The sequence below is a fragment of the Temnothorax longispinosus genome, chromosome 12, assembly GCF_030848805.1.
Source record: "Temnothorax longispinosus isolate EJ_2023e chromosome 12, Tlon_JGU_v1, whole genome shotgun sequence".
In the NCBI taxonomy this organism is placed as follows: Eukaryota; Metazoa; Arthropoda; class Insecta; order Hymenoptera; family Formicidae; genus Temnothorax; species Temnothorax longispinosus.
In genome coordinates this window covers 6,357,557-6,382,330 of record NC_092369.1, presented here as the reverse complement: position 1 = coordinate 6,382,330, position 24,774 = coordinate 6,357,557, and the positions used below count along the sequence as shown (strand labels likewise).

General features: G+C 35.6%; 1 protein-coding gene and 1 long non-coding RNA gene across 9 annotated transcripts in view; one reads left to right on the top strand and one right to left on the bottom strand.

Annotated features, from left to right (window-relative positions):
- The window catches only part of LOC139822839 (uncharacterized), a 273,173-nt gene that overhangs the window by 138,398 nt on the left and 110,001 nt on the right, over window positions 1-24,774 (top strand). The gene's annotated exons all lie outside the window — the stretch shown is intronic.
- Window positions 1-24,774, bottom strand: part of Mp (collagen XV/XVIII-type protein multiplexin) — a 214,114-nt gene that overhangs the window by 136,015 nt on the left and 53,325 nt on the right. For all 6 annotated transcript variants that reach the window (XM_071794947.1, XM_071794945.1, XM_071794949.1 and 3 more), the window contains exons 3-4: window positions 11,030-11,289; window positions 9,749-10,024 (exon numbers count right to left, since the gene is read on the bottom strand). In XM_071794947.1, coding sequence (XP_071651048.1) covers window positions 9,749-10,024; window positions 11,030-11,289 — 536 coding nt within the window. The remainder of the gene's footprint in view (window positions 1-9,748; window positions 10,025-11,029; window positions 11,290-24,774) is intronic.

Genomic DNA, 24,774 nt, shown 5'->3' with positions numbered 1-24,774 from the left:
GTCGCGGCATAAGTTATCGCCGGAACTAGAACTAATTTCCTAGGCAATGCAGGACTTAAGCCATTTATTTTTCAAGCGGCAAAAGAGCCATATAAAATTTGGCAGCAACCAAGTAAAACGAAGATCATAAATCATTAGAGAGATTTAATATTCTCTTCTCCTGTGTGATTTTTAATCTTTTTCTCAATGTGTCACCTAAATAAGTATACAGCAGTTTCTATCCAGTTTAAGAAATTGAAAGGCACATATCTTTTTTAGGTACCTTACATATTGTTATTCTAAACATCGAAATTCAATAATTAAATCACGCATTTTTATATTATTTCGAAGTTCAAACATGCGCCAAAAGATCAATTTCTGATTAATACTGTAGTTTATTTATTTGTATTGAAATAATATCTCGTTTAAATATGCACCATTTAAAAACAGAGATATTTCAACATGGCACAGTTGTGAATATTCAATTATTCTTAAAATCTGATAACGTGCGTATCGATTCTGACATTAGATAACTAACGCAAATAGATATAACGCGCTTATTTTAACGAAATTTCAAAATTCTCGCTTACGTCATGTCCAAAATAAACCATTCATTTAACGCGTTAAACCAACAGAATAATCGAATGATCAAATTATCACGATGTTATTAATTTTGCACCCATCACCTCATTTAATAACACGCTGAACAGTTGTAAATTATCTAAATTATCGTCAGGGCTCGACGAATACTTCGTCTACTTGCGATAAATGTGTACGCAATCAAATAATACTAGACAAAGAATTTTTTATATGCCGACAATAAAGTATTATTTATACCAAATATCTACATATTACATATATTACTATTATATATAAAATATGTTATACATAATAATATTCATTATGTCGTTTATACCATTAAAAGAAGCTTTTCTTATCTTGCAGAATTTTTTTTGCGCAACGATTGAAGTTTTATACAATTTACTGAAGCTTAATTAGCACAATGCTAATCTTAAATATCAACTCTTAATTTTACTGCTTCAATGACATGTTGAACGAGCCAAAGTAAGCTTACAATAATACGGTGTCGTTAATTCTAAACTCTTTGTTTTTAAATGTAATTCCACCAATAGCTTCATATATCGCCCTAATCGCAAACTGGTCCCCAACATCGCACGTGCGCGAGATGATTTAAATAAAAAAGAAGAGCGGGAAGTTTCCCCAGTTAGGTGCTCGAACAGCTCTCATCATTGCTGTCGCGGTCCGAGATAAGAGAGCACTGATCGAGGGGATGAGCGTAATTTATTCGGAATCGATAATCAATTTACTGTCCGTCGCGCGCGCGGAACAACATCGGTCGCGCCGTGTTACGTGAGGGAGAAAAGCGACGGGACAAGAGGTCGAAGATAGAAAACGGGATATGTGTAGTGCGAGGGAAATGGGGCCGAGAGTGGCCGCGGTTATGGCAAGAAAATAATCCACGTCCATCAGTATTTAAATGAGTTCTGCCGAAGTGAAAACGAACCCACCCTATTGGGCTTCGCGCGGCTCTGCATCTTGTTCATTCCGCGTCCATTCGCGGTCATAATCCACCAAATTGGAGGTAAGAGAGAAAGGGAGAGACACCACTGGCTTGCGGTTTATATAGGAATCACTAATGAGGTGTATAGTATCGTGTTGTAATTTTCGACCATTTCTATTTGCGCTACCATCTTCAATGGTAGTACGTGATTTCTCTCTGTTTTACCCGCGATTTATTGGCGAATAAAACCAAAGTCACGGTACGGATTTTCCGTATAATAAACCCGAACGTGATAAATTTACATTATTTAAAAAACAGGCAAATTTTGTTCAAGCCGAAAGAATTTAATATACTTGATAATGCAAAAAATAACAATAAGTCAAATCAGGAAGAATATTTCCGTCAAATATATTTATGATTTTCGTTTAGCATAATCTTTGGTCTTTATTAACCAGCTCTAATTAATTATCCCCTTTAGTCATGACTTCAAGCTGTGATGGATTATACGCAAGAAAAGAAAATTTCAGTACATAGTCAACGCTAACTGACGTGTTGATGCTGCAAAGCTTAGACTTTAAGCTCTAACGTTTTCATTATTACAGATTTATTAATTTCGAAATAAATACTAATCCGTTGATCAAACTTACGGAATGACATTGTGAAAAATTATTCGAGAAATTTAAAGCGCGTAAGAGATTATTTTAGTCATTTTTGCTAAGGACACGTGCTCTTTTTTCTTCGTCTCCTCCCCCGTGAGGTATTTTGTGAGCCGACGAAGATGAAGATCGCCGGAAGAAAGACAGGTCGTAACCGTCTTGTGCTTTTATCTCTAAGCGAAATGAAGGTGATGGGTGATGTTGCATCGCGCGTTGCGGCGCGGCTTATGAAAACGCAGGATGCGCATCCTCGCTCTCATCGCTCGTTTTGTTTGCCGGTAACGCGTGATATTAAAACGTGGCGTAAACCGACGCGATCGTCGGGTAACTTCGCGAATATATTACGGGCCTCTGAGATTTTCGGATCTTTTGAAAAATGACTTACGCCAAATTCAATGTGCGAACATGCTAATGTCTCCGCTAACATTTTCAAGTTACTATCATAATTGATTACTGTGTGAATAAGATTGTTAGAAGATATACGTTAAAACGATTTAAAAAAATAGATCAGCTCTTACTTAAACAATATTAGATGGATTTTTTCACTGTTTCTTTTAATGTTAATAATAATATTAAAATTGTCACAAATATATAATAATTTTTATGATGCTTGCTAGAATATTGTAGAAATGATTCTGGAACAATAATAACATTATTTCGCATAAAACATCAAGTCAGTTAAATAAATAGCTAATCTTAGGCAACAAAGCATTATATCCTCGACATTTGTTAGGTATACTACGTATTCATCCGAATAAAGATCTCCCCGGTAACTGAGACTTTATTTCCCTCCCCTGTATCTTACGATTTACGATTCATTAAACTGCTAGATAAACATCAGAGTGAATCTCTAAAGCGTCTCATTAGACAACCCGGCCTGTAATCTGAGGAAATATAAGGTAGATTCAACGAAACTCGGTCAGCACCCTTCATCACCAACAAAAGGAATGATTTCACCGTTTTGTTAATCCCCTGATTAAACTCGTTAATTTTTACCGCTATATTGTAAGTATGTAATTATCCTCGTGATTATACAATAATGAAGGTATATGGAGTTGCTACGTCGGGCCCGGCTGTTCCTAAATGGCTAATTTCTTCTAATGAAGTAACCTTCGCGCACCGACGCCAAGCTCGTAATGGCCCTCGTTGCGAGAACGCAAGTGGCACGAGTGAAAAAAAGAAGCCGCAAGACTGGTCGCATAGTTAAAATTTTATGATCGCGCGTATCGTATTTACGACCGGCTAGACCAAAGGTACGTAAACCATCGTTAAAAATATCATCTTGTGTGGCGCCGCTTTAATTAATGTCGGCCAAATATAAGTCGCGCCCCCGAGGTTAATTAGAACTGCCTATATATAGTGTTTTTTTTTCACGACGATGTCCAAATAGATTTATCTCAAAGATTATCACCAAATAGATTTGATGTCGTTGTTGCCTTGTTTTCCCGAAGGTTAATTTCGCTATAACAATTAGGTACTGTGAGAGAGAAACATGCGTTATATCCTTGGTTATATCACGTTAGACCAAATTATTTCTTATTAAAACGGACATAAGCAATTAAAATTGATTAATTTATTACCTTTTGCAATTCTAAAATGTTTAAAACGGTATGATGTTGCGATATAGTGATACAGATCATTCTAAGAATTCTTGCATTCGCATCAGTCTATTTGAAAATCTTAATAATCTTTCATGTAAGTAACCCTTTATGTATTTAAATTGATGCGGACAAGATTAGCGTTTTTACTTCCTATTTGTTACGAATTGCTCACAATTTCAATAGGACTTTCCGCGTTGAACGATGAGATTCAGTTATCAGTAAGCACAGGAAATCTCCCGCTGACATTTTCCGCGTACCATTAATTTCTTAGAAACGATCGCTCCCTTTCACAGCTAGGGCACACGTTCTGTATCAAAGCTCGTTGAGGAAAACGAGGCCGGTCGACCGTAGCTTTTATCCAAATGGTATAACAAGCCCCTGCTCTATTCCAGAGCTCTATATTCCATGTTCTCGGGAGTTGCTTATGCTGGCGCATGGTGCACGTGCACTTCGTCCTCGTTACGTCTTCATCGCCCTCCCCGCATCCTTCTCCACGGGGATGGGTAACGGGTACGGACGTTTTACCCCGACGGAAGATCCTCGGGGCATTCTTATCGCTGAATTCGCCTCCCGCGAAGCAACGTACTAATTTTTCTCCGCCCCATCGCTGCCGCGCGTTGCTCTGTTCGTAACGCTGCTGCTGTTTGTAATAATACGGCAGAATTAAAGGGGCCGCGCGGGGTTAATGGCCCCTTTTTCGTCGCGCCATTAAACGCGCACGAACGTCGGAATCCTTTTCTTTCTTTATTTCGACGAGTTTTTCCACGTCGGGGCCGCCCACGTCTCCTCTTCTAACCGATATATCTTATCTCGTAATTGAAATCCTGTAATTTTTGTGTACAGCAGTCGGACGCGGCGACATTGTCACGAGATTTGTTTCTTTTTCACGATTCTCAGACATTTCACAGAGAGAGCGACGAAAATTCTATGCAAATTTGAGCATCACGTAGAAGTTAGTTTCCCGGTGTTAACATAATATAGAGCCGACACATATTTCTAAGGTAAAGAGTGTGTATATGTTGCCACCGTGGCTACGAAACAAAATGCAGTTCCGTGAGTAGGTATTTCGTAAAAAGAATACATTTGGTTAAAAAACTCTATTTTTCTTTACCTATCATTTGATGAACTACCCTTTAAGAGAAATTATTATCGATTTATGATCATCTTATGATTCATGACGGTTTTATTTGAGTTTGTTTTTTATTTTAAATTAACGTATAAAATTAAGTCAGTTGAAAGTTAAAATATTTACTTTTACAATCATAAATGTAACGTTAGTGAAGCTGCATCTTCACAATTACATTTCACAAAAATAGTACGGGTTTCATCAATTACATATAAATTTTTGCTATTGATTTTTTACTTATCTTTGAAGAACTTTATTGTATAAATTTTGTATAAGATATTGGAATATCATTGGTAGGATCGCGCGCTGTTCGACTTTTCAAATACTTGCGGCACGAATATGCAGTTGCGTACATACCGGATCTTAATTACGGATTTTGGGGCATGCCGCGCATATTGCGGACGCCAATGTGGAGATGAACCGTGCGCGCAGCAAAATTACCCAAAACATTCGGAATAACTGCGGTTCTGCGGAAGTCAATCACTTCCGCTGGCGGAAGTAACGATCGGTAATTCGTCCACGGGTCTGCTCGCTTGAATACCCTCGCACGCCAAAAAAGATTGAACGTTCCATTTCTATCGCTTCCGAAAAAGAAAGCAAAAGATTCGTATGGAATAAGAAGATAAAATATAAGACCACGAAATAAAATAATCTGTATCGATTTTAAACGCGAAATTTGATGCATTATTTATCAACATTGCATTATTGTGTCTTGAATCCTAATGGAAACACTGCTAAAATAAATTAGTAAAATTTTAAAATATTGCAAGATATACTTGGCCAGAGAAACCAGACTAATTGCGTTATTACATTTCTGTTTTATTAAGCTTACAAAATGTATTGTATTGCTTTGTTTGCCAGCTATTTACTTTGTCTCACTGAAGTATTATTTTTATAGCTCGCGATGTTTCCTTTCGCATGTACAATAACAATTTTAATGCGTATTTTATTGCTGAGATGTGACAACTGAAGCTGGGCAAATATGACTCGCGACAGATGCTTTGCAAAAAGAAATTTAATTATTCCAAACAGACAGTAGTCCATTATAAATAGTCCTTCATAAAATGAAGTGTTCAGTAGATTATTTATTTAAGCTATACAGAAAAATCAATTTTTTCACGTAAGAGAACCGTTAGTCTGCAAAGCAGAATTCGATTGAGTCAAAAATAATATTTTTTATCAGTATCAAAATGTAGAATGTTATGAGAGAAATTCTGCATGATATCGTCTGATGATTACTCAACGTCACAAATTCCACAGAAATAATTTTGCAACTCAAATGTGCTTTGAAAATTTTTCCTATTTATAATAGAATTTATAACAGATGCTTGTATATGTATAAATTAAATTTTTCCATACAAATATGTAAAATCTATTTACATGACGGTGACATGTTCTGTGAAAAATAAGTACGTGAGCGATTTTCGTCTTGGAAAAAGTGTGTCAGGTAAGAGGTAGAAATTTTCAAACGATAATACCGTTGCCGGTTATTTTTTTAAAAATGACGCTGCTTGACGAATCATTGCGATCTTAGGCGCACGTGCTTGTGCACGTAGTCGTCACGTTAACCCGTTGCTCTTCCACCGTATAAAGTACGGATGTCACGTTGTCTCCGGAGAAAACAGTTGCTCGTATCCCCGCGTTCTCCTTGCCGAATTACCACCTTGCAAAACACTCTCGTCGCCGTCGTCGACGACGATGGCGGCGTCGCGCCACAATTTATAGAGATTAGCCCGCGCGGAGCGAGAAGTTGCGAATCGTGCCGATCGAAACGGCCGCGCGAAACTTTTCCGTCGTATTGTTATCCCGGGAAGACGCGAAAAAGTCCGGCGCGGGAAACAGCGTTGCGAGACCGAAACGCCAGTGGATGCACGATAAGAATGTCTCCGGGGTGCGATGCAAGCCCGTCCCGAAGTCGTCGTTGCAAGAAAAGCTGAACGGATCGTGAAAATCGCGCGAACATTCTTCCACTTCGCATATTTTTATATTCGTATACGTCTTTTCTTGTGACGCTTGAAGACGTTTTGATGATTTTTTTTTGTCAGTACAGTCAATAAGTAAGAAAGCAATTGCAAACTAAAGATAACTATAAAGTACAATGTAAACTCTTTTTATATAATTAATCTACAAGTAACGGCGTAGAATATTACATTTTCATTTATTTCTTCTGGTTTTCGCATTTTTTTCATGATGCATCAGCAAACTTTTGGGGAATAAAAACTGCATTAAATATTTTGTATAGGTATAGCACGTATTCCAAGAACATTAGACACTAACAAGATGATAAAATGTGACCCAATTACATCCATGTACATAACAAATTGCATTTACATGTACGCATTTACAACTTTTAATTTTTTACAATTAAGAATGCGAGAGAGAGAGAGAGAGAGAGAGAGAGAGAGAAATTTGAATTATACTTTTACGATATAATCATCCATTTTCAAAACTTTCTGACGTTATACCACCACCGTCAATTATTTATCACTATTCAGATTACTTGTCAGCTATTCTGACTGACGTAGATAATTTAAAAAGTGGATCAAATTTGAAGACAATTTCATTATCTTCTTGGTTATTGAAAATTGATGTTATGAAGTTCTTCAATAGTTTGAAGAAATATGAAATATGAAATAATATTCTGTGATTTCTTTTCTTGAATCGGCTAATTGATGAAAAAAACGAAAAGTTTCTCGCGTTGTGCTAAGATGATAATTATCGACTTTGAAAGGTAAGCATCTTTAATAGTACTTACAAAATTAATAAGCCGCTCATAAAGTTCGAAATGACATCTTTGCGTTTATCCGCATAAAAGTACGTTGAAACTGTATGAGTCTAATACGCACAGATCTCGTTTCATAATTTAGTATTAACTAAAAACCCATAAAAGAAATCCACAAATATTCGCACGATTTTATAGTTTATTAATATTACATCGCGCAAATTAATTGTGGCAAGAGAAATTGTCGTCGCAAGATAAAACGACATTATATAACCGTTTCGAAATATAGCAATACGTCTGCCTATTGTCGAGGATAACTAATTAACGAATGATCGAATAAATCAATGCACTGCGTGCATCGATTTGCGCAACACGTGGTCTCTGTGTAGTTGATCATATTGCGTCAGGATGAGAACTAATTATCCTCTTCCATATCAACGATATGTAATCACGCTGTCCTCGCTGTTAATACGATATGGAGATACTAAAGGACTGGGATGACACTGAAATACTATTCTCACGCTCAGGCAGAAAGATATTAATTATTTCAAACAAAATTCTACATAAAACATTATATTGCCCTGAAGAATGCTTCTATAATTAATATTCAGATGCATTGATATTCGTATTAACACATGACTCTATAGCTGAAATTTATTTGAATCGGACTGATTATTTTGGAATTTATTGTATTATTATTTATATGCCCATTATTACCTTTTAATTTAACATATTTATTTATTATATAGATATAAATATATTAATGTTTTATATTATTACTATTACTGTAATATATATAATGATAATAACATATTATGGAGCAAATAGTTTGGTTGGTAATACATCGCCTATATATCAAACGGAAGATCTAGGTTTGATTCCCGATATTCTGTCATTTTGCATACAGTAGAAAAATATTATTTCATTTATGTGGTAAGTTATCAAAACATGAAGTCCTGGTTGCGTGGAAATGCCAATATATTTTGTGTGGAAAGAAAAAATAATGATAAAAAGGCAATGTAATATAAAGTATGCTATTTTGATTTATATCATCTGATCGCAAATTGCTGTTCTCAAACTTGACGTATGGGCGAGTGGCGGAAATCTTTCGATTTTCATTGTGTGCGATGTTTCGCGAGTCACTTGAGCGTTCTTTGAGAGAGCAATAGTAGAAACCGAGACAACAGATCTGTAACGTCAATATATAGGATTTCGATGAGGTATTTCGTATCTATTCCACTTCTTCTAGAACCTACTGCCCGTTATCCGATGGCACTTCCCACGTTCGTACCATCCTCTCTTTTAGTTCGCTCTGCTTTAGTTTGCTCTCCTTTTTACTTATTTTATCAGGATACTGGATACGGTATTAAATTCTTAAACTTTAAAGGATGGACCGGCACGGATTTACTTCTACGATTCGCTGCTCTTAATCCCACGGTCGTCCGTTTTATTTTGAAGTTTATGACTGGCCCTCTTAATGCGACGAAACTCGTGAAACATTAACGTACTAAATATATAAAGAAAAATTCGATGCGAATTTCCGAACGAATCATCCTCGTCTCGATATAAGGTCAAGCTTGGTATGATATCTATAGAGCGAAAAGAAAACGTGAATTATATACTCGAATTATATTCACTCAAAATGCATAAAATTGATCTATGAATAAACTCAGGATCACCGGAATACGAAAAGGAATTCAATAAATTCGAATGTGTCTTCCGGTACGTTTTTAATAAATTCATGTTCATATTCCGAGCGGACGAACAAGATTAATTTGCTGACGTATCCAAAACGAGACGAAAATGATATAATTCAGGAAACATATGTGGCTGAACGAAACGAAACTATCTTACGCTGTCGTTCGTACCGCGAGCGTTTCGCGAATTCGCGTGAGCTGCTTGTTTTGTGTCAATCGAGTCGCCGAAAAAGGACCACATCTCGATCCACGCAAGCCTGTTTATCCACGTTACTTCGTTACGCGTACTCAACTGCAGAGCGGAACAATGTCGATTTTCATGAAAAACATCTCCCCGTGCCAACAAGCGCCACTTGTTTCGTTTCGTTGCGTCACGCACGAACGCTCGCGGCGTCCATTTTTTTGTGCAAAAAAAAACGATGCGAAGGGCGTGCACGGTACTCACGTCGTATCGTTCCTGGATGTGCGGTCCGGCTTGCGCGATGTACAGCGTGCTGGCGGTATCGAATACTAATTCCTGGGGGATCCTGGTAACCCTTTGCCGAGCCATTTCGTGGCAATTGAGGTAGAAGGTGATGTCGCTCGTGGAAACCTTAATGACGATCTTCGACCATTTCTTCGTAAGCTTTGGCACGGTAAATTTCGCCACCTCCTCCGAATGCGAATGCTCGTCCGAATTCGTGTAGACCAGCGAGATATTTTGGTTTGAGTCGGGTCCATCCTTCAAATATGATCGAGAAAATATTAAACTCATGGATCTATATTCTGGCACTTTGCATTTTAATCGTAATTGCTCAAATATAAACCCTTAGGTGAGTTTAACATAAAATTATAAAAAATTAATTATTGATAAAACTAAGTATGTATTTGCCATATAATATTGTGCATAACATTAATAAAGCACGCAAAAAGTGAAATTACAATCTCGTGAAGCTAATTTTTAAGAAAATTATAAAAAAGAATCTTCAAAAATTGTTTATTTCAGCGTAACAATGTTCTCACAATTTTATGTATCAGGTAATAATAATATTTGAAAGTATTTTTAGATCTTTATCGAAATTTAGATATGTTTAAAATATTCCAGATTGTTTATTGTTCAAAACACGTGCACATGTAATAATATCGAGAAAATCGGAAAATAAGGAATAACGTTTGTTAAAAGTCATTATTAAATATTATAGTACATTTATTTCTCTTCTTTTTATTTTTCGAACATTCTAAATTAATCAGTTTTACATAAAAGGAAAATATTATTTTGGAAAGTAAAAATAAAAGGGAGGGAGAGAGAGAGGGTTATTACAGAAAAATGATAAATTTATATTGCCAACTTATTTCATTTGGATGATATTTATCTATTCATGGAACGTGCAGTGTCATAAGAATATCACGTAGCTACTTTGATAAAGCACGTTTAAAGAGCTAGTAATCACCCAGCTGTTAAAGCGGATTCCTTCATGATTTAATATGACGTCATATTTCACGCTCGTCCTCTCATTTCCGCAAGACATTTGCTCTTCAATCTTATACGCTATTATTTTCTCTGGCGTCACGCCTCGCTGATTTAGCAGATAACCCGCCCATAATCAATAAAATCACGTAACATTTTCGATAGAGATCTCGGAAACTCGCAAAATAATTTGTCGTTGCGTTTTTTGCCATCTGCCGCAGTTGCAGGCAAAGTTAGATATTCAAAGGACTGCTCTAAGATATATTACGCGTAGCTTACCGAAATTCTAATGCCCAATTGGACAACGGTTTCGAAGGGATTAAGAACGGCGAAGAGGTAATAACTCGTTTTAAAGGAGGTCGGCTTGAATGTGGCCACCAGGGTGAACTCGGCTGGCAACTTTTCCGGGAGGTACAGTCTGTAGGGTTGCTTCACTTCGGATCCGGGTTGAAAGCCAAACGCCGGGAATCCGTCTACGCCCTCGTAAAAATTATTATCGTCCGTCATCGACGATACTGCTGCCAACATCAAATCGTATTCTGAAAACATAAATGTCAATAGTTTCTATTAAATTGCGTTTAATCGTGGCCGAAATTTGCGCGGCCGTTAAATGCTGACAGTTAGAACAACTAATTAACCTAACGATATTAAATTATCATAATGATATTAAATTGAAATACTGCATAGATTGATAGGTAATCAAGGTTATTATTTGGCAGCAAATTTTGAATAAATTAATGCACGTAAATTAATGTTAGAATTATTGGCGTCATTTGGTCCGTGAAGTAAATCAATATATCGAAATGTATTATTAAGAAAAAGATTTTTTTCAAGGCTAACATAGATGGTGCATTATAATAAAAAAAAACAACTTTTCTGGATAAACATTTCTCTCTCTATATTTTTTAAATTATAGATTATAGGGCTTTTTGGACGTCATATCATGAATCTTTTCATATGTTGAAAATCGTGAATAGATTCCAGTGTAAGATTCTAAAGTAATTATTTATAAGAGATGTACCGAGAGATGTACAGTTAACTATTTCTGTTAAACAATTTTAATAAATATTTCAACTTGCGCAAATTAGAAAAGATATTATCTGTTACGTATTATACGGTTTAAAAAAACATACTTAATAGTGCATGCATTGTTTCTGACAGTATTTTAACGCGATCATGTAACAGGAGTCGAATGAAAATAAAGTTAATTTAAAAAAGTGTTGAAAACGGAATATTTTGCGAAAAAGAGATTTTACGCGAGCACCCGAGAAAAGTACGGTAGAATAATTTGGAGTGAATGTAGAAACTTTAATTAATTTTTCGCGCGTTAATTTGCGAGAGATTTATATTATATACATTTTGATATTCTGATAAGATTATTTCTCAGGTAGAAATTGTATAATACACCTCCAGTTTATCTAAGTTTATCGCAAAATCATAACGCGTCGAGAAATTGTATTATCGATCGAAAACACGTTAAAGAATAAAACTTGCAGTATATTAAGCTTTAACAATTCTTGGGCAAATATAAATAAATAAAATCGTTCAAAAATTGTCATGATTTATTATGAAAATGTTTCGTGTCAGGATTTACATATACTACACTTATTGTTAGTATGGGAGCTTTCATATTTTGCATATAAAGAATATCGATAATCAATAAAAAGAAATATAGAAAAATTTCAACACTACGAATCGCGACATTGTATTCGGTGTAACCCGCGCACAGCGTGATTAAGATCATAATTCTTTAATATACGACAACACCATTTTGCACACCATACGTCATGCTCCGATCCATGACACCCGATATACCGCGTGATATTCCGCAGCTGAAAGCTCGATAACCGATATTTATTGTCGGGGACACGAGTCGCCGCAGTAAATCGTATTAGAAATCCTTCCGGTAACCAGACGTCGACACGGTTGACTAAGTTATTAAAGTAAAAGACGCTTCTTATTACACTAAATCAAAGCCGATACTATTAGCGTCGTAGGTAAACGGTTCATTAGTGTAAACTAAAATGGTGCACTTTCACTGTTTATGATAAACGTAAAGCCGTTCAAAAGAATCACATTGTTAATTACAGAGAACAAACGTTTTTTTTTCCTATATTTTACACATCTGTAAAAATAATTTTGTTCTTTCTTCAGAAAAGAAAATATCCAGACTGAATTGAGAACATATACTTTGAATTCTTTGAAATAGTATTCTGCTGAAACTAATAAAACACTGTCTACATGGCGATCGCTTCGTATTTTCTTTTCGCACACATTCTCCTATCACAAGCAGCTGCTCTAATAATAAAATTCGTGAGCAATCTAAAAATGTTCGATGAAAATACAGGTAATGGCATGTCGACAGTGTAAGTTAAATTATCGCCGTGCCCGAAAGTAATTTCCAGATTGCATTTGTGACCGCGCCATATTCTCGCGTAACGTATTTTATCTCGAATATATTCCGCCACAAAAGCTTTGGTGAGTGCTCAACGAATTTTGGTTTTCGCATTCGGCTTGTTCTCTACGAACTGCATTTTTCGTGGCTTGCAATGAAGTAGTTTTTCATGTGCAAAAAGTAAATTAATTTGTTATTCGAGCAAATACCGACATAGAATTAAGCGTACGCATTCCCGAACGCATTCTTCGCATGCTCTGATTCGAGAATGTGAAAATTAATATTATACATATATTACTTGATTTTTCTACAACACGCGCGAGAGCATTTTTTAAATTTATTTACAACTTTCGCTCTAACATAATAAAATGTATTAACACTTATTGACAGTAAATTTTGCGTATAACTTTCACACATAAAATACGAGAGTATACAAGAACAGCATATCGCACTCTTCTGATTACCTTTGAACATTTATTTCTCGATTTTCTTATTTTTCGCGACAAAACTGAGTCAATTTCGAGATTGCTTTAACTGTAGCTACAGAAAAAGATGTTGATATTTTAACATAATAAACGTGACGCAATTGTTGCGTGCGCACGTAAAGTCTAATAAAGAAAGCCATTGTTGTTTTTTTATTTTCAAAATGGATATTCTTCGCAATATATACTTCGGATTTTCGAGGCAAATTTTTGACTACTTCTTTGAGACATTTGTAACAACAGTAGGGAAGATTTCAACGCTTGATAGATTGCAGCATGGAATTGAGACGCGTGGTGATTCAAACGCCGGCATAGAAACCGACCAGGCGACACCTCCTGCTCGGATATACCCTCCTGACGCGGATCTCTATTTTGCGCCGAAATTGCGATAGGCCCGAGTCATTTTAAAGTCCAAACTAGAAGCAGTATATGTGTAAATTGAAAAAAAAGAGATGCGGACAGTAATTGAAGCGCGAGATTTAATGACCGCACCACATTTCGAGTATGCACTTTCTTCACGCGTTTCGATTAATCGTCGACGTATCAACACGTGTACTTCCGCGGCAACCGGCTTATAATAAGATAATAAAATTTAACTTGTATTGAATTTGTATTAAATTCATTTCAATATTAATTAATAATTTTCTTATTAATTTTGAAAAAAATTAATCTTCGAACCTCGTAAACATGGTTTACACATCAAATTCATGGTACATAACAGATTTATTTATTATCGAGTAGCTTTGGCTATTATCACGTTTCAGAAATTATAGATGAGATCTTGCGGCGCCATCTACGTTTTGTAATAACCGTAAATTAATAGCAGCTATAATTTTTTTCGTCGCGTGATAAATGCTCGACATTTCCACGTAAAATAATAAATTATCGTTTTTTTTTGCAAACCATGAATAGTCATATCAACGGTATGGATCAAATTGGGCTTTATTGCTTATCGATTGCACGATTGCATTTCACTTCAATAAATTAGAGCTTGTCATTTTGTCCCCATGATGAGAGTACTCTAAATACATTTTAGCGCGAACGTAGTTTTGAATTTTCTATAGAAGCTTGACAATATGCATGAAGCGACACAGGATGAGGCTGCCATACTTTGTTCGACGGTAATTAGGTAATAAACTCAACGTCACGGTTATTAGCGCTCGAAAAAATTATAATGAATTATTGTAATAACGGCGTCCATAATGCACGATTTCACGCGAGTACGCTTCGCCCGCTAATCCCCGTTTCCTTCATAGTCCGCGCAAATCCATTTGCATAAATCCGTATGCCAATTCGCCCTGTCAGCTCGTTACAACTTTCCCGGTAGTGCATACAAGAATCCATGAATCACGCAAATCGAACAAACGCTGAACATCTCAATGCGAGTCGATGCAAATGTCTTCTTTAAACTGTCGACGTGAGCGTGAAAACTGTTTTCTTGTCGATTTCCTTACACGCTGTGAAACACACTTTTTGTTGCAGTGCTCGTTATATAGATCATTATATAGGTTTATTATATGGTTCTTTTATCTCTTTATTTGATTTCGTGTTATTTTCCATGTACACTACATATTGTGTACATATAAAACTGTCTAAGATATCATTGACGATATAGTTATTAATGTTATTATATTATGCATTTCCAATATAACGAAGAGCATACTTAATAAATGTTATTTTGTTTCCATTGGAGCTGCATATGGTCACGTATTATGTATTATGAGATAAAGTATTACTACACACACAGTCTACATTTTCATATTTGTGAATAGATATATATTAGTTTTTTATAGTCTTATATAGATGGTTGTAAAGACTCCTTAAACTTGTATAGATAGCATGTATTTTAATGTGTATTTAAAAACTTCTTAGTGACATAGAGTATCAGCGTCTTTCATTTGTTGCCTTTACGGTTTACTGATAAAAGTTATCATAAATACAATAAAAGCTTGCAGAATTATTACTTTCTTGAAATATTTTAGGTAAATTTACTAAAGGTAAATTATATAAAGGCTTTCAATATGTACAATACTTTGCAAATTATTATACATACAATAAAAATAGAAAGATCCTTTAGTGTTTCAAAAATGTCAAAACAATTTTATGAATCATTTATTTATTATGTAATATGCTAAAAAATACGAACAAATATCATTTTGTAGCGGTTAAATAATTTGGAAACGAACCTATATAATTATTTTGATGGTGTAACAAAATTCTTTTCAGATCTGTATCTAGCTAAGTTTTTAGATACTTTAGCAAAACCGTTCTTTCCGTGAGGGAATAGCACTTATACAGTCGTATTTACATAAAAATCGAGATGTATAAGTAAGAACTACGTTTCTATCATAACTGGTTTCATTACATTTCCAAGTGGAATACATGTGTAGGCATCATTTTCTCTACTGAGTCAGGAAGTCCGATTGTCTCTGAGAAGAGAGAACAAAACGAGAACGAAATGAGAGAACAGCGTCTCCCAGGAGACGTTGTTCTTGCGTTTCAACAAGTTTTCCGATCTTCCTCTGGAGACTGTGCTTTTCTTCGATCTGACGCGACGCTATGATTTTTGCGAACGGTTTATTGACGCGTAAAATGGCTCCTCATTACTGCGTCGCGTATTTTAATTCATGAGAAATACTGAATTACTCTCCCAATCATATGAAATGACATTTCCTGTCACATTTTGGAACATTCAAATTGATTAAAATGAGTTTACTAATAATATACGTTACGTCGTTTACGAAGAATGTGCAGGGTACGTAAAAGTGCGTGGATCATTTATTTTCAAGAATATGTAACTTCTCGTAGAAAGTATTAAATCAATAATTACGATTATAAAATGGATTCTAATTGAAGATCAAAAAAGTAAAACAGATTATATTATCAGGCAAACTTTTTTTGGATGAAATGCATTACTGTCATTAGACAGAGCATTGCAATCGAAAATTTGTTTAATTACATTATATGTTTTATATTTGATATAGCTAGTATCATATCTACTCCATCAATGATGTTTGTTATTGGTGCAGTGATATTATTGGTATGTAGAAGCAATTAATACGTTGCAGTTACAACGTGTAATAGCCTTCTATATAACCTGTATGGATCGAAATATAATAAATCAAGATAGCTTTACATCAACTCTATACTATATGTTGTGATTGTGGGATGAAAAGTCATAACTAACTATCAAAGTTAATATTTTACATAATGATAAAATAGAATATTGATTTAGTAAGACAAGTCATGTCAGAAAATAAAAAAATACAAAATGCATTATACATGCGTTTGTAGTGCAAAAAGCAAAAACGGTAAAACAATAAAGATAACAATAAAACGAAATTTACAAGAATTTAATAATTTTTATATTTAAATTTTCGCATCTATTTTTTTGTTACACAATCATATACATATGCACATATACAGCATAATTGCCTAACCAAATATTCGCGATTTTATTTAAAGGTTTAAATGAAATAAATTTCTGTGTCACAGTAGTTTTATATAATAGACCGGCAGAGTATGTAAGCGACAAAGTTAAAAGATCTGCGAGCTTTCTTTTTTTACGTCTTTCATATTAAAATTTTTAAGTCGCTGGCATCAGAAAATTTCGCGAGAAACAATAGCGCGGACGCGGTGAAAGGCAAAAAGAAGTTCTTTTTCCATCAAAAGTTCGAGTAGCTGAGTAGCGAGCAAGAAAATGCGGCTTCGTTAAAAGCAAGAATACTCTGTCTTGCAGTGTTTGTTGTTATATCGGGAACTGCCGGCAACTACTGGTCGCTATGCAAGTGACATTGTATTTTTAAGTCTTATAAGCTTCTGTTTATTGTGCATGAAAAATATACGCCGAAATGATTGCGCCCGGGCTTCAATGTTTACTCTATGGAGAACGTGGAATAAAAACATTTCTCCCAGGCTAGTGCATACGCGAAATATTCGAAATCGTACCACTGAAATGCGTTTGTTTTCGAACAATTATCACGACCATACAGACAAAAATATTTTCTATTAAAGTACGCAAGAGAGTGGAACAATTTTTTTTTGTAGCGTCCAAGAGCCGCTGCGACGCGATCTCATTAAATTCTAATTGTAACATTTACTGTCATATTCGTTTCCTATTATTCACGTAACTTAATAACATGCGCAAGTAATGCGAAATATATTTCTGAAATTGCCGACGTAAATGCGGTTGCCCAAATTAATTCTATAAAATAAATCCAGAGACAATTATCGCGCATGTAAAATGCGCATACATAGAAATGCTCTTTGTCATAATCAATAGACACAATCAGCTGTTACTGTCGTAATACTAATTCTACATTTGGTGATATATCGACATAGTCTAGATATTTAATTTTACCGTTTAACTTACCATCGTGATATTTTTAATCTTTCGATCCTTTCTCCTAATAGGTAATCCTTCCGAATATTTCGCAATTACTTACGAATCCTGACGTTTCATCTTGGCTCCAATCTTGGCTCCATTGATATCAATTAATTAGTGGAGTATCATTAGCGATCACGATAAAATGCAAAGTGCTGAGTTCCAAGCACTCGGCATCCCTCGCGATGATAATCCCCTGAAAATCGTTCGCGTCGCGACGCAAACTCGTTTCCGGCGCATTATTTCCCACGTAAATTCTACGCCGGCGGTACGAAGAAGTTAAACGACGAAACAAACAGCGCCGCTTAGAAGTTGGTAACCCGACGCGAGAGAGGGAAGAAGTTGCAGGAGGGTGCGAGAAAGCGAAATCAGATTACAAAAGATTGCGGCGAAGAGTGCCTACCCCCGGCCCCTCGCCCGCATCGCCCGCCTGGTGAAACAAACCTCGGGCGATGGCAAAGAGCTAGTTGAAAGCTAAGAGAAGGATCGAGAGGAAAAACAGGTGCAACCGCTGCTCGCGGGTAAATCGAGTTTCGAGCGAATTTTCCTCGGGGTCTCGTCCGCAAATTTTAGCGGTCGCGCTCCGACATGTAATGTCCGACCACTCGAAGTAGTAATCGAACGTTTTTGTCAGACGCGTCGGTTCAAGTGCTGACCGGCAGATGGCGCCAGAGAGGCCGTCCGGCGTCGATCAGTCTAGCTTCCAGCTCGTTACGGTCGCTATCTGCTTTATTGCGCGGTACGCGTATTCTTTTTACCGATTCCTTGAAACTTTTTTATCTGGCACGAGAGCTTGCTTCTTAATTCCAACCATCGTATCCGCTGCTGTCTCGGATCGTTCAACATTATGGCGATTTTTACGGTATGCATTTTTTAAATATTTAATTTCTCTTTATACATTTTTTATGGAAATTATTCCATTTACTAAACCACACCCTTAATACAACAAAGAAGGAGAATTGTAAATCTGGTCGTTGATTCTGAGAGAACGCGAAATGCAATTGTATATCTACAAAGAGGCACTTTTCCCGATTATTCAATGATTCTCAGAATCTTATACAACGGCAATTTAATGTCGTCACAAGAGAACAGTATTCCTAGAACAAGCGGCATTTCCCGTCTCAGCCTATTTATAAGCGGCGACCAACGACGTAACCATGACGCAATCGAACGAGTTGTAAATTTAAATCGACAGGAACTTCCCGTCAGAAATATATATCAGGCACATTGAATCGGAAATACTGAAATACCACCCGTAACGAAGTATGCCAGAACCCGTTCTGACTCGTTACGCCCTCAACCTACCTTCGTCCCTCGTTGTGGCGAGCGAACGCGGTCGTCGATCGTTCCACTTTTTTTCTTCCATCCGGTTTCCGGGCTTTACGCGCGGTTAGTTCTCTTCTCAGTTCTTCGCCGCCCGTCGCAAACGGTACCGATATGATTTCCGCAGATAGCGCGCGAGAAATTGTCTCGAAGACGTCCGATCAAAAGCAAAATATTGCGATAAAATACGTTGAAGTAACGAGAGAGAGCATATCTGCGTTTTAGTTCGTCATATACTTGACAGATTTGGTTTATTTTCTTGCTAAGAATAAATCAACTCCAAAAAAGATTTGTAAACCAATCTAGGATACTTTTTTATCAAAATACAAACGATGACTTATGTCGCTTTATTCTTGGTCTATTTAATAAATTAAAACGTATTCAGAGCTTAGTTCAGAGCGGTCATTAAACTTTCCTCGGTGCTTGATGATATCTTACAATTAGCATCGGGTGGCACACAAAAGATGTAGATAAGAGTCGCGTTGTTTATTATAGATAGCTTAAGGGCAAGTCTGAGTGCTAGTCTCGACATTGTACTTCTCCTATTGTCTTCTAGAACCAGCCTCGAGATATCGTGAAGCACTGTTATATTCAGAGAGCTTCGCACTAGTGGACTCTTCTTTGAAAAATTCGTTAATTCGTAAATACATATTTAAATTCAATTATATGTATATTATCAATCTAATTGTTATTATATATTCAGAAATTGTTTCAATATATTTTGCAAATATATTGAATATACAAACGACAAGTAGAAAATACTTTTCAGTAACATTCAGTCGTACATAGCATATAAATTAAATAATTGAAATGAGAAGAACAATCTTTCTGTATAACGATAACATTTTACAGAATAAATTTAGATTGCTCTGATGGCTTTTACCCCTTCATATATGTATACCTGGAAGGGGAATGAAAGATCGAGCCTATGTCCAAGTTGCGAGAGAGAAGCACGTTTTATAAAGAAAGAAAAAGACTATTCGAGATTATCTGATTTACGATGAAGTTAAGAGATAAACTCGACTCATATTTAGTTGCAGGAATGTATAAATGACAGGAAGATATTCCTGAAATTTCTCGTAAATGCAACAGATCAATATCGATAAATAAATATATAAATAAAAAGACAGATTAACGTGTAGAGTTTTCGAAAAACATTGCTATACTTTGCAAAAGTAGAAACTAAAAAACGAAGGCAATTTAAAAAAAGACCTGTTTTATATTGTAACATAAAATTAATATTTAAAAATTTTAATTTTGTAATATAAAACTTTATAACGTACAATAATATGTGTAAAAAATATGAATACAAAATGTCGAAAGTAAGATAAAAACTCTTATAAATTTAAATAAAATGATGTCTGCTTATATATTGTTCTAACGCCACGATATAGTGATAAATTAATCCTAATATAGAGATAAATCTGACAAAAAGACATTTAATCTCATAACAAGAGTTCTTTTCGTGGAAAAAGATTCCTGGCTGTACTGAAGCGAGTACAAGATGAAATACGAAGAAGCGCTTTGACGAAAGTCGAACAATGGACACTAAAGAAGAAGGAAACTGTCCCCATCGTCTAAAGTTTTCTGATTAAATCCCATCTAAGAGCTTCAGCATGAGAGAAAAGCTTAGGTCAATTTTTTCAAGTCACCTTATAAAGTATAAACATCAAAAGAAATTTCAGAATAGAAAACGTATGTAGAGAGAAGAAACGGTGTCTTTTCCTGTCTTCGATTCTCTCATATGTGGATATTCTCCGGATCTTCGGATATTGCTCAATATTCCAAAGATCTTATTTGTTTTGAAAATTTTATTTTATTTTACGGCGATGTTATGCTAACTTTGCGACGAAATCTGTTGCATTTATCATTATTTTGTATAAAAAGACTGTGAAGAAATTATCAAGTAAATAAATAGTTAATATTCAATCTCATCATGTCGATCATATCATGATCATTGATAAAATTCGAATAAATGTACTATGATAAGAAAAGAAACTATTTCTTTTTTATCTTTGTTTGGCAGCCTTTGAGGATAATAAGAAAGGTAGGATGAAAGCGAAATATAGAGAAATGAGGTCACTGTTTAAGTAAAACATGGATCGCATGATCCTTTGTTTTCGGATATTTTCAGATCCCAAAGATCCCCTTAGGATCGAAAAACAGGATTCCTCGGCACGTATGACGGTGGTGCAAATATTGGTTCTTCAACTACTTCTTTATTTCGCTTTCCCGAAATGATACAATACAGTACATAATGTGACACAATATATAAAAAGATATGTATCATAAAAATAAATAATAACGAGTGTAATATTGATAGAAAATACATATTGATAAAAACTAAAATTGATATTGTAAAAGACACGTTGCATAAAGATTTTACGTTGCTACTTTTTATAATACATAAGATATTATGTTTCTCGTATCTTATATTATATCCAAGATATTATAAGAGATTTATGAGAAATATGATATTCCCATCTCAACGCATATCATCAACTCAATTATATTTTATAAATACTTTGTTATAAACCGTTTGCATTTTCAATTAGGTTATCAATATTTTTTATCTTATATCTGATTACTCTTGAATGTTTCTTTGCGATTTATGATACTTATCGATGTTGCGAAATACGATGTTCAAAGGCAATAGGTGGTTATTTTGTTATTTTTTTTTTCAACAAACGAGTGCTTTTTTTATTTTCTCGCCGTAGGAACACGAAGCGAAAAGACGAAGTATTACTCGAGCATGCTTCGTACGACTGCGATCATTAAGGAGAGGTCCTCCAATTACGAAGTTTCAATTAATATCTGGCGCACGCCATCCGGAAAATTTTACAGAGTTCAGATAAAGGATGATAAAGTACGAAATTCGCGATTTTACGTCTCTGTTTCCACCGGTCTTTGTTCGTTACGGTAAATGAGAATGACAAAAATCGGCTTGAAAGTTGGATTTTATCCGGTACTTTGAGGAAAATTACACAATGGTCCTCATGCCTTTCGAGGACTTCGGTAAGCCCCACTTTTATCTACACACTCAAAAACAAAAAGTAGCGAGGATAAAATCCGGAGTGTTATTCCGTACTTTACCGTATTTTAAAAATTGTTATAAAACTCTTGACGTTTTAATAACATACTTACATACTCTCTAATTTAAATCTCTTTTTCTGCTTTTTTTATCCTCTCTTTATCTTTCTATATTATATATTATTGTACGAAGGTACAGCAGTTATATTATTTCCAAAGTAACCGTGATTCTTTAAATACAGAATGCAGCAACTAATATTTTATTTATCAATTTATTTTGCTACGGTATTTAGTATTAAATTGTTCAAAAATTTCAATTTTATTTTAAGTAAAAGCGGCTAAGGTTGTATGAATAAGTTATTTTAACTATCGATTGAAAATTTTCGGGATATCCTAAAATAGTCGACTGTAGACCATGAATACTCACGGAAGTTCACAACTGCCTCCACCTCTCTTGCTGTCTGTGTATCACTGCAACTATCTCAACTATCACTCGTCCGTTTAGTTGCTCAAATTCGAGCTTGTCACTTTACCCTCGCCAAGTTATACGCGAGCTTCTGATCCGTCGCCGAGACGGAACCCGCATGTGCTTTGATTCTGAGATGCGTTAAATCGACGCGTTCTGTAATTAGTCGTCTCGGTGACGGCGTAGCTGCTTATTCTCGTCGACTTTCTTCGGGACAATTAGCCTAACTTTCACAGTAAATAAAACTACTTCAGTCGAGAGATGTTAGACCGTCCCGTTTCGACATATATAAGTAAAATTATACTTTCTCGGATATCAATAATTGTCGACGAAATTGACAGAAATTCTAAATGCAAGAATTATACTATGTAGAATTGGTGCTAAAAGAGTTAAAATATTGTTTTCAATCTTCTATATTTGCGTGATTTGGCAGTTGTAAATATTTTTAATTTATCGCATATATACTTATTTCGATTATACTTATATTTCATATGAAATGTATTTTGCTAACTGTGCGGAAGATGTTCATTAGATTCTTCTGACTATTTTTACGAATGATCTTTCATAATATTTTCGTCGAAAGACGTGTAGAAAAAGCGTAGATACACGAAAAAAGAGAGTTATTTCAGCGAAATGAGAGAATCGTTTAATTCTCACGACACAATAAAGTCTTTGTGCCCGATTTGACTGCCAGCTTGTTTATTATCCATCATTAAACTGAGAGGAACCGAACATCACACGGGCCATCTTTGCTCGTAGCAAACGGGATCCAGAAAACTAAGAGCAAGCCTATTAAGCGGCAGCTGGTTTCGCTTTAGTAAAAGGTGTGAGAGAGAAAATGGACTCCTTCGCCAATTAACGCCTTTCATTCAAGTACTGCACCTGTTTCGCTCTCTATTACGCTTCCCTGCTGAAAGAAGCACTCTAGTGCTCAAAAGCTCGTACAGTGACGTGCTCGATTCGACGATCATCGTCGAGTGATTCTCATTGAACAAACTGTTACTTGCCATCCAAGAGTGGTACGCTCTCTTACGTGCGTATCTCTGCAAGGTTGCCCCGCTGTCGCCCGATGCCCCTTCTTCTCCGCTCGAGATGTTTAGCAATGTGTTGTGTCATGTTTCGAGAGATCATAACGTTATGATGGAACTGCTTGCGCCACTTCCTGCCCAAATTTATAATGAACCTGTAAGAGCCATCAGGCTTCAGAACTAAGAAGTATGAAGAAATGAATTTGTTTTCACTTTTCTCACATTCCTCGATGACCACACAGAATAGTCCAGCCAAATTTGGCTTTTTTGTTAAAAATTAAACGTTAAAGCAAAATGTCAATACTTTTCTATTTAATCCGTTCTTCCTCCACTCACATCATATAATATAGATTAATAAAAAATATATATATGTACATATCGCAAAGATGAAAAAGCAAATAGAAAACTCATAGTATTGTTGGCCCATAGTGTCACTGTTCATTCTAGATAACTAATTCGGACATGTTGAATTAAACGTACGGTAAACCCGTAATATTCGCCATACGTCCGAATCGTGGAATCTCCTTTTATTGTACGCACCAAACTCGGACGCACTTAAATCCGAATCCGATATCGGAATGGCGGTCGGTGATCGGCGGTCTGTAAATTATGTGAAGCTCGCGGAGGGAATCCAGCCAGTCTGATCCTGTGACGACTCTTCGATCGCACCGTTATATATGCGATAAAACTATTTTAATTTAATTTGGTAACTCTCGGACGAACGTCCGCCAGAAATTATTTGAAGAGGCAAATAAAATCATCGTTACCGTCAAGTCTTCATTTTTCTGATTTATATTGATATCAAACGTCCAACTCACATACAAGATTTAATATCATATTTTAATATTATACTTGCGATATGTAATAATATATATCTCAAGTCTTTATATTTACCTATTAAATTATACTTATTGAA